We start from the raw sequence: 11368 nt of genomic DNA on the forward strand, positions 1-11368 counted from the left end.
GGGGGCGATGGGTGATGTCTGGTCAGCGCTGTTCCAGGGCGGGGCTGTGGTCCGTCTGCTCTGGCTGCGTGGTGTGTACTGTACTGCACAGCACCTGTGCCCTCAACGAAAGCCACCACTAGGTGAAAAGAGTGCTGGGATGAGTTTGCTGGCTCCAAACACCCAGCCAAGCGGTTCTTCCTGCTGCCTACACGTGTGCTGTGGCTGAGGGGAGGTCTGGCGGTATTCTTGGACTGTGGTCAGTGTCCAGGAAGGCTCATGCGTGTACTGGACCTGTCAGCTTTCTGGAGGAAGAGAAGGCTTTTGTGCACACATCAATACTGTGACAAGGTGGGGAATGAAAGAGATTCTTGATAAACGCCCATAACAAAGCAATTGCAAGGTGCTCCCTGTGCTCAGCTGTGTCACACAATAACCGAGTCGAGTTCAGGTCAGTCTTTGGGGTTGAGCACTGGAGTCTCTGCCACGGCTGGCACATTCTCAGTTCCTTCCTTCGGCCCTAGATTTTTCTGCAGAACTAGAAGACTGAACTCTTTGCCTAAAAGCCTGGTGCAAATCTCATTCTGAAAGAAAAGTCCTATTTTAGAGCTAGGGAAGTTTGTAAGTGGTCAACCCAACCCCAGACAGTACAGCCATAACTTACCATTTCCTGTCCGGTTCATAGCAGCAGACTTCTCCTCAGCTATGGCAATGAACTAACAGAACCTAGATGTCAGGATGAGCCCTCTCAAACCCTTCCTTCCTTGCCCAGTGTAAGCTTTACCTGTCTGTAGGGTAAGACTGCAGTATTTTACTGGGTCGGTTGCTTTCTTTCATCATTTATTCATACAGAAAAGATGGGGTCTCTAAGGAGTGAGCAAGGAGCCCGTTCATTGCAGAAGCTGAATGCAGAAATGCGAGTCATCCTTCGGTCTCATTTCCAGTTCAAGCAGAGCAGTGCAAGGTTATGCATGGGAATCGTGCAGTGCCGAACCTACACAGAGACATTGCCAAACCAGCCACCAACATAGCTCTGTGTAGCCTGTCCTTCACTGCACCCTGAATGCTATTGACTGCTAATACACAGCACACTTGAGTATCTCCCAGGGCAAAGTATTAAATGCCAAAATGAAACAATCTAGAAAACGCTAACCAGAGGAAACAGCAGCACGAAACTGGCTGGCTGCAGAGCTCAGAAGAGCAGTGAAAAAAAAAACAAAAAAACTGTGAAAGTCCTCCCCAAGAATGTCTGAATGTGCCATCTCACCAGATGAAGGACTGAGATATAACTCATCGAGTGCCACGTGACACATCGGCTGTGACTTCATTTCCATTTCTGTGTCTTTCAGGGAAACCCTGCCTCTAGTCACAGCAATAGTGGCATTAAATGGAATCAATGCTATGGGTCCCAGTAATGGCAAGGACTGGACTTTAGCTTAAATGGCAAAAAAAGGAAAAAAAAAGGATGTGACACCAGGGGTGGGAGGAAAGATAAAGTGACTTTGAATAGCTGTATTGCTGGCTCAGTGTTTGGATGCAAAGTGCAGTAGGGATGCCCTTCCACCAGGGTAGGTATCTACCAAGGAGCACTATTTGTTATAAATTCCACTGCCCCGGTTTAAATATAAGCACTGTCTGGATGCAGCTGTATGTGGGTGTCTTTGCTCCTTCCAGCATTCTCACTCAGAGTGAGACAGAGTCTCATTATCATTTATGCAGCATGAGCCATAATTTGGATTGATGTGACTGCTGCTGTTTAATGCAAAGCATTCATTTTCCCTTGTAAAATAAAAGCACTTTACTTCATTTTGTTCATCAATGTATCGTGCAATTAATTCAGCCCTGCTTATTACATCCTGGGCTTGCATGTCGTGGACTCAAGGGGCTTAGAAATGTCTTAATGATCTCATGGATATGAAAACAATGAGAGCTATGATAGACATTATGCATTTGCACGTCTCTCACACCTATGTGATCTGGGGGCTTGGTTGTTTTTTATCTCTGCTTTGCTTTGCGTGTACCTTGTAAATTGCCTCTCTGTGTAACCTGCTGTCTCTGTTCCCTTCCCTAGGCTTGATAACTCAAAGCAATATAAACATGGTGAGAAAGATAAGCAGCAAGTTAAAGAAGACCTGCAGGGAGAAGCGGATGACCCAGGAGACAAGACACAGGATGCAGAGATTTGCCTGACTAGAAGACTGCTCCAGGTGAGTTCAGCTCACTGCAACTAATATCCGGAAATTAGCTGCTTTATATCAAATAAATTGGTGGTATGTCTTGTGCAGACTGTGTAAAAACCTAATACACAGCTGGCTCCCTCCCCGACAGCATAAAAGTGAGGCTAATAAGGCAGAAACATTTTTCTTTGTGTTTTCTGGACGCTCTACCTTTGGTGGGTAAGGCGATAGCGGTTCCGTGGGGAGGTAGAGAAGCTAATACAATTGCTCCTGCTGTCCTTATCTAGCCTGTGGGGATGGAGACAAGCTCATCCCCCATAGTGCTGCCCTTCTCATCCCTCAGTTGAGGTCTAGTCTGAAGGTAACTAAGGAATGCAGCTGACACCAGTGTCTTTGAGTTGTGCCCCTGGCTGTGGAGCTGAGAGCAGTGAAGGCATCAGCTCAGCACAAATGCATATATTATCAGTAGAGCCTTTCTGAATAAGCAGTGAGGAAGGGCATCGAGAAGTTGTCCTGGCTCTACAGACTCCCTTTTAAATTCCCATGGGAAATGAGCAAGCTGAACCTTATTTGGATTGGAGGAGAAACTGAAGGCGTTTTTTAATGCTGGTGGGGAGCCTCCTCCTGCCACTTCACTGCAAAACAGTCTACAGCAAGATGATTTGGGGAGCAGAGAGGGGTACACTAATGTGGTATCTTGACAAGCACACTTGAAAGTCTGTTCCGATCTCAGCAAGGAAGAACTGCTCCTCTGTTTTTCTAAAATCTAACGAGCTTTGAGATATAATTGAGGGACTACTTGTCAAGGTTCACTGGCGCTCTAGAAAATGAACTGATGTACCAGAAATGGGCTCGTGGGGTACACATGATCATTCAGAACATTCCAAGAAAACAACAGCCCTCATTCTTTTCTGATAAAAAAAAAAGAAACCAATGCTTTTCCCAGGCTTTATATAGCAGAGAGTGACTGGTACGGCCTGGAACAATTTGGTATAGCATGGGTTTGAAATGGAAGCACTTTCACACATTGTGGCTTGAAAACAGGGTAATTACTGGGGGGTGGGGGAGGAGAGGGAGGAGAGAGGGTTTCCATAAAACACCCCCAAGGTAAAATAAATGCAGACTATTAGAGACCTGAGACAGAATAATTCCCCAGTGTTTTAATTTGTGCTTCCATGCCTTGTCTCTTGCAGTCATCGTTTGGCAACTGCCAGCCACATCCCCGAGATTCAACAGCATTTACAGAGCAGGCAGCTGCTGAGATGATTATGTCAAATCAGCACGCTGTCCTCTGTCTTCCATGTGTAATGATTCTCACCCTTGGAGAAGTGGTTTAAAATGATGTATACTCCTTGGACTCATTTGTGAGGCTGCTAGCAGCAGGAGCTGTAGAGCAAGAGTTTGGGTGGGACTCTGTCACTCACCTTTCTTGCATGCATGACTTGCAATTAACTCTAAAAATTATTGTACAGAGCCCTGTTACGGCTCGTTTGGGTCTGACCCAAAGTACTTTGAAGACAGTAGGAAAAATCTTGCAAGAGCTCTGGCTTAAACTCTGTGGGGGCAGTAGAGAAGCTGAGCTTGTGTGAATTCTTGATTTGAGTTTCTCAATTAGTTGAGAAGAACATATGAATGAAGACTTCTTTGATGTTTGTCTCCCTCTCTCTCGTTCAGACCTAATGCCCCCAAAGGCAGAACTGTCACTGACTGCACTGTGACTGGGAGATACCAGGAAGGAAGGGGAAAGTTGCTAAGTGTAACTCAGTGATATTATCGCTCTGCAGCTGCTGTCATGCCCTTGAGACAGCACAGAGCGGCACTAAAAAGCTGCTACTCTCAGAAGTGGGTTGGACTTGCACAAATGTTGCCCTGGGCTTTTGTATCACAGGCTGGTCTTGCATTCCACGCCTTGGCATGTTATTTGCTCAGTAGCTTTCCTTTGCACTGCAATTGCAAAGTCAGTAGTTGATCTGGCTGATTCATAAATCAGGGTGTCTGGTTCTTTCACGCTGCTGTGGCTGTGCAGTATGTGCCTGTGCCGCTCCCAACACATTCTGCTTCACCTCTGCAGCACCACAGCTTGATTTAGAGGGAATGAGTGTTGGACATGGGATCTCTTTCTGAAACTCCAATGTGAGCAATCAATCCAGTAATTCTGTGGCTTGATAATAATTCATTAAATTTTCACTGGCCTTACACATTTAACTAATCCCGCCAATTAAGAATAATCTGTTCTTTATTCTCAGAGTTAATAGCAGACCGAAAGCTGAAAAAGCAAGAGCTGAAGAAGCAAGGCTCCTTTTGAAGTCTAAAAGCTCTGGCTTAAAATTCAGACTTGCTGTTTAAGCCTGCTTGTATTTCACCTGATTTGCAGCACAGTCTTGCCCAAAACAGTGCCCAGGATCCTATAACGATTCTGTGTGTGATGTATGGGGCATGAATACCTGCATCACCAAGGATAAAGACCCCTGCAAAATGTCCTACTTTCAATTGCACTGTTCCAACCAGATCTTGGCTCTGGTATTGGAAGGCAGTGTGGGATCAAACCTGGCTTTGATAGTGGCTGGTTCTCATCGGTGTCACACAGACCAGGGTTTAAGAGCTTGCAACCGACTGTGATCAATTTAGGCTTTTTTCCCTTTATGCTTCCACTGACAATAGCACAGGCAGCACCACCCACTATTCTGCATCTGGGCTGAGGGAGGGGCTGCATTTCTCTCTCTGGGTTCACAAATGCATCCTTGCTGCAGCAGCATAGAGCTGGAGCCAGACCACCCATCTTTACTCCTGCCTTTTGGCCTAAGGCTCTAATGCTGGAAGCAGAAATCTAAACAGCTACATCCAACCGAGTGGCAGGTTTTGCCTAACTGCTCCTTCACCGGTTCCTCCTCCAGTGTACCTCCTGGCAGTGCAGGTGGCTGCGGGTCGGAGCTAATGCTGCATTCAGAGCATGCCTCTGCAGTCATGACTGGGCATCATCATAGTAGAGGCGTAAACTATTAAGCTAGCAGCATTTGAGTGAATACACAATGCCAAGTGACGCTACCACAGAAACAGGAGATGCAAAATGGAGATTTGCCTGCATCAGTGGTAGACCGGGGGCTTTAGGGAAGCAGCATAAAGAGGATTCTGACCATGGCACCAGGATTAATATTTCTATTCCTACAAAAAGTGCTGTACATCTCCAGGTTCTTAACTATAAAAGGCTTCTGAACTGTCTTCCACCAGAAGCCAGGGTTTTGGTGTGTTAGCAGTACAAAAGGACATCTTCACCAACCAGCATTGCTCCTGTTTAATGTAGGTAGCATGTGTTGCTCCAATACAGCACTGAAGTAAGTAGCTAAGTAGGAATATAAAGAAGGTTTAAAAATCCGATGGCTGCACCAGGCAGAACCTGACAGCTGTGATTTGAGTGAGGACACAGGGAAGCTTGAATCCCCAGTTTGGGTAGAGAAATTTTTCTACCAAGCAGCGCGATTGCTCTGAGTGATTACCTGAAGTCACCAGTGCTACCTGCAGGCCAGCTCCCTTATGGACCTTTCTGGCTCCTGCCACATCCTGTCAAAGGTGCTGTCAAAGAAGCAGAAGAGTGGCACGAAGGATATCTATCATTTCTTTATTTACATGTCATGGAAACACACATGCAACATGTCACAGGATTTACTACAATGGAACAGCTTGTCCCTATCTCCTGTTACCAAAAACTTTATTTTTGGCTTACTAGGAAAACTATCACTTCCCCAGAAAGCTCCTAAAAATAATCATTAAAAATAACAGACTTGGCAGGATAACTAAATGAGTGAGAGCTGCAGGCTGGGATCCTTGCCACATCCTTGTGGAAACCACGTAGTTAAAAGGAAGGAGTAGGACTGGATGGTCCCTAAGAAGACAGGTAAGAAGTGGTAGTGTGTAAGAGCTAGGGAATATCTATCTGTAGCACTGAACAAGGCAGAGAGCAAGAGTTTTGTCAGAGGGTCCACTCTCACCTAGGCAGCCAGCTTCATGGTGATGTTTCCCATCTTTGATTCCACCTGAAATGACAAGCTTCCTATCCTCTAGAAACCTCTGATACCTAAGGAGGATCTAGCTTACTTCTCAAGCAATAGTTAAGGGGTAAAGTTTAAGCTCATGACCTCTTTGACCTGAAGGATCTTTCATACCTTGCCTCTGTTGAGAGGAGGAGTTGAAACTGCAGAGCCTTTTCCTGTCAAAACCATCAGAATGGTAGTCTTGATCATCTCTTACTAACTGGGAGAGGGGAACCCAGCTCAACGGCAGGAATGTGCTGAGGGAGGGGAGAAGGAATGCAGCCCTGGTATGGAAAAGGCTGAGGCCACTCTATTTATAATGGACACGAGCTTCTTTCTGGAACCTGGCATGTTCAGAGCCTGCAGCTTCAGTCATTTGCCTGACTTTTTCCCCTCTAATTCCCATTGCTAGGTATAAACAGTTTGACCCCAGCTCCTGACTATCCAGGCAGAAGTCCCAACCTTCTAAACATTAATGAATGATCCCTGCTCTCCATTGGCTGATTCAGGCTCCACACAGCGCCCTTTCCTCCGGGTCACTCTTCGATTCCGATGGAATTTGGCGTAACAGCGTAGCCCTGCAGAACAGACACACATAAGTGAGCAGGAGGGACCAGGGCTCACTACAGCCGTAGCATCAAACAGTTCGCTTTTGGCCTCAGTTCATGACAGTTTGCTGCAGTGGGGTCAGTCCCAGGGCTGGAAGCCCAGGCTGTGTCAGCCGAGGTGGCAGAGAAATGCCTCACATGGGCGGGGCGTGTTGCTTTCTGGGCCCTGCTATTCTGTTTGGCTCACTGTTCTGGTTTGGGATTCATTGACTCCAGCAGAAGGTGTCACTGGCTTCCTGAAATACCAATGAATTATCCTAATTGTTTCCAATGCTTTTATGGAAGCACTGCTTGATTTCCCCCTATTACTTCCCATTACTGTCTAAGTGATCTCTCCATTGGGAAATTACTATAGGCTTAATGTGCAGCAGCAATGGCTAGGGAGCTCCCCTTGCTATTTATTTCCCTGAAGCTTCAGGAGAGGAGGGAATAGACTTTGAAGCCTTATTACTGGGAGGTCTGATCCAAAGCTCACTGCTGATCTTCAGTTTCTCTTTTATAGTGTTGATGAATACTAAGGGAGGGGGAAGGGGGGTGGGGAGAGGCATTTTATTTGTAAAAACCATCAGTACATATTATCCCATGGTAGCAGAAAGCAATGGGAGCCTCTGGTCAGTGTACCTCATCGGTTTCTAGGATGGATAGATTTATCTTCTGGTGTCTATTGTCTGACTGTACACCAGAATGTGTAGTTAGTTGGGCCAGACAGGGCACAGCCTATGTGTAAATAATTCTCACAAAAGTCTTGACTTTAAGTAGTCCAGGATTTGGTCTGTATGGTTGGCAGGACTGGATTTGATCATCCTAGAAACTGCAACTCTTCTTACTTCCAGAGCAGGCAGCAGGTAGCAACAGTGCCAGCATCTCAGAGCAGGGCAGGCTGAGGGATTATAGTTTTTAAAATAAGGCAGCCCATAAACTGTCCTTGAGTCCTTGTCCAGGGAGACCCAGACAATGGCACAGGTCGCTGAGCAGCCTGTTGGAGTGCATGTCCCTGGGCTGTGGTGAGAAGCCTACCTTGAAGTTGGGTTTCTGCCCCTCATTACCTATTCCCCAAGGGCAGGCTGGCCTCCCAGAAGGACAGCACACAAGATCAGAGCTCTGCTCTTATCTAAGTGTCTTGTCTATCTTATCTGGGCCCTACATCTCTGGGGATCTTTTTAATCTACAGAGGCTGCACATTTGGCATCAATTTATAACTAGCTTAAGTATAAAGCAGGGCCAGGGGCAGTCCTCGTTAGGCTTGCAGAAATACTTTTCTAGGCTAATCTATCAGAACATTGTCTCCGATTAGGACCTTCATGTTGCACACTACACCCAAGGTGAAGACTGTCGTTTAACACTGCAGCTCCAGGAAAGCAGTCCAGTTAACTGGGTAGGTGAATGGCCTGGTCAAAGTCACTAACCTAGGTACCTAACACAGGTCACTACATTTGGCAACCAGAATTTTGTTCTGGCAGACAAGATCTGGTTCCTAGAGCTGGTCCTTAACACATTCAGACTAGAAGAGTGCCTCTCAACATCTTCGCCACACAACTGTCTACGGAGGGCTGCTGTGGATTCTTCAGAAATAGCTTTAAGAAACAAAAACCTGTGTCCTGCCAAAACCTACTAAATTGCTACACGTTTTGTTGAAATTACTTCAGGAAAGCCATATCAGGCACTCACCTTCAGTGCACATACAGTCATCGTAACATTTGTTGTTAAGGCCTCGATTGTGTGGTTTGCAGAGGTGTTCACGCAAGTCACAGCAAGAGCCTGCAACACATGAACAAGGGTCAGCACAGCTCATTTATCCCGCTCCCTTGTAGGGCTGCTGACACCCATGACGGCTCCATGGTACAGAACACACCTAGAGGGCCTCTGCCCTTCCCTCTGCACACCACTTGCTATCAGTGTTAAAAATCAGGACGCTTGTGTGGGAACCTGGGCTGGATTTCAGTCAATGTCAAGTTCAGAGACATGACTCTACCAAGCTGATCCTGACCTGGGAGGCAGTCAAGGTGATGATCACAGGGCTCTCCTTCAGCCGTCACCGTTTCATTTCCACCGTTGGGGCCCTTACTACGGCGTTTCTCTATGGAAAAAAAAAACAGATGCTGATAGAAAATTTCATGCTACTGTTTTTATTGTGTATTTACTGTTCCAGGGTAAAACCAGCCTCAACTTTCAAGAGTTTGAACTCTAAACCTTCATAGTCTAATCTCATCCCTATTTCTCAACCCTCCATCAATCATTTTATCTCTGCCCTCAAACTATGCATCCAAAATGAGAAACATTCTGTAACTGAGCACAAAACACAACCAGCATTATGCTTTTTCTCTCTCTCCCCACCACTATGATCTCAAATCTGTGAACACTAACCATGGGACAAGTCTTACAGTATGACTTTTGGGAAAGAGGACTTGGAGATTTAGCACCTTTCTTTTTAGCAGATGGCCACATTTCTGGTTTGAGATCCTCATAATCTGTCCAGTCAAAGAGTGCCATATCTAGGGTGGGCATCACATCCCCATCTTGCTTGAGGCGGGCCTGCAAACCACAAGAAACCAAAGAGACAACAAATTATGTTTCTGTAGTGATGCTGAAGTCTTTGCAAATTTTCCTGGTGCTTTTATGCCTTAAAAAAGGCTTTGTGATCCCTGCTCCCTCCACTCCTCTCTTGTCCACTGAGGACTGTTGGCTTCTCAAAAGGGAAGAGCTTCCCCGTGTTGCAGTTGAAACCAAGAGGGAAGTTTCTGCTGCTTCTGTGTGAGGGCAAAAGGCAAGCAAGGAGCATTAGGACATGCTGCCTCTTCAGCCAAGCGCTCCGCTCCCACTGCCTCTTGAAGCTGAGTGAAGATGGCTAGCTATGGAGAGGTGGGGTGGGGAGGAGATGCAACAAAAGGAACTGTTTATGAAGAAGAGATGTCTAGATGTCTCCAAGACAGAGAGCTGCTTTGAGGGAGGGCTTTGGTGTTAAGCAAGCACTTACCTCTGGCTGGGGTGGGGAGATGGGGGGTGGGGAAGGAAACTGGACCTCATCCACTTCTGTCTGCAGCAGAAGTACAGTGCAGTCACCAGTTGTCTCTTTACCTGTGACCGTGGTGATGTGGCTGGAAGAACAGGAGGTTCTTCCGTGGAAGTGGCTAGTTCCAGTGCAGTGATGAGAAGCATGGTGGGAGTCAGACTTGTAGCTTCCTCTGCTTGGAGGTTTTGAAACTGTTCTTCAAAGATTTCAGGTTTCTTGTACAGGGCGCTTGGCCCAGCATCAGACATCTTCCCTGCAGAGGACCACAGGTACAGTAGCATTAGCTTTCTCATCCCACTTCATTGTGTGCTGTAGATTTGAGTCAAAGGAATTCAGATTTCATCCAGCCACTGGCCAGTGTTCTATCACCCTGAGCTGCTCTTTAGACCAGTGTAAAACAGTCATGTGCTATTAAATTAAAATGATAGAACAGGTCCAGAGTATATGCATCTCGATTTTTACCCCCTTTGTATTATTTTTAGTTCTGGTCATGTTTCAAAGTCAGTGGAGAGATTGAGCACTTGCTTGGACATGTTTGTTCACAATTTGAACCATTTGCTAAAAAGGAAAGATACCAAAGCAGGCCACCCCAAAACAATCCCTCAAGTCCTAGGAACTTCCAGAGCTCCCCTGTAAGGCAAACCAGGTCATTTTCACAAAATTGTTGTCAGCAGCAAAAACCTCTGGTTCTGGAGTCCCCCTTTTTTCTTGTGCCTCTTTTGTTTGGCAGATTTCTCCCCAGAGCAAGCACACATCCCACACCCTCCACACACCCATGTGGCTCAACCACAGCTGCATCTTCTCACACTCACCCAAGTGACACTCATTCCCAACGACCCAACAGCCTCAGCTTCCTTTGAGCTCAAATACCTCTGTGGTGTTTCAGTCTGTCCCTGCGGCTGTGTCGCCGATGCTCTCGGTTTTGCTTCTTTCCTCTCTCAGACCCAGGGGACTGGTTCTCTCGCTCAGGATATGGGAACTGAAAACCCAGGAAAACATCCTTATTCTGCTTCAGGGCTGCTGGCTGTCCCTCTGCTGCCATCTCTTCCATGGCTGGGGCTCCACTACCCGTTCTGAGGGCCTCTTCCCCAGCCGGCTGCCCTCTGGAAGGCATGGCATGGACCCTCTCCTTCTTGGCCAAGCCATGTTTGTGGTGGTGCCCACTTCTGGGCTGTTGCACCCACGCCTCTTTTTTTTGAAGGTGGTTGTTGTTCTCTGGGTCATTTTTGAGCTTTATGACAGGATCCAGGGAGGCTGCAAGACTGATATCAAAAAGAACCAGCATGCACAGGAAAAGGAATGGAAAGAAAAAGGTGGAAGAAGTTGCCATAATCCTGGGTGCTCTGCCTCACCTGCAATTAAAAAAAGAAAAAAGCAGCAAGCAACTTCTAGGAACCGTGAAGGCAAGCAAGGTTCAGACCTAGGACACTTGGATTAAAACAGTTATGATGTCCAGAGCTGGAAGTGAGTTTTTCCTTCCTTGGTTTCCTCCTCCGCTACCAGGCTCGCAGCAGCTGAGACACCCGTGCAGGGCCTGCGGGGCTGAGAGGTCCCAGTTTCATGTGT

General features: G+C 46.7%; 1 protein-coding gene across 1 annotated transcript; it reads right to left on the reverse strand.

The window, feature by feature from the left end:
* Positions 1–6649: 6649 nt before the first annotated feature.
* Positions 6650–11132, reverse strand: DRAXIN (dorsal inhibitory axon guidance protein). Its single transcript, XM_010145883.1, has 6 exons — positions 10673–11132; positions 9868–10055; positions 9213–9324; positions 8780–8869; positions 8461–8550; positions 6650–6762 (listed from the first exon to the last, which is right to left on the reverse strand). The coding sequence occupies exons 1-6, from the start codon at positions 11130–11132 to the stop codon at positions 6650–6652; spliced, it is 1053 nt and encodes a 350-aa protein (XP_010144185.1).
* Between the last annotated feature and the right edge of the window lie 236 nt (positions 11133–11368).

The sequence above is a fragment of the Buceros rhinoceros genome, unplaced genomic scaffold, assembly GCF_000710305.1.
Source record: "Buceros rhinoceros silvestris isolate BGI_N320 unplaced genomic scaffold, ASM71030v1 scaffold26221, whole genome shotgun sequence".
NCBI lineage: Eukaryota > Metazoa > Chordata > Aves > Bucerotiformes > Bucerotidae > Buceros > Buceros rhinoceros.

Coding starts and splice junctions, on each gene's coding strand:
- DRAXIN (XM_010145883.1), bottom strand. CDS start 11,132: ATGGCAACTTCTTCCACCTTTTTCTTTCCATTCCTTTTCCTGTGCATG. Junction 10,056..10,672: donor CAGACTGAAACACCACAGAG/GTATTTGAGCTC, acceptor GGTCCTCTGCAG/GGAAGATGTCTGATGCTGGG. Junction 8,551..8,779: donor TCACCTTGACTGCCTCCCAG/GTCAGGATCAGC, acceptor CATGTGTTGCAG/GCTCTTGCTGTGACTTGCGT.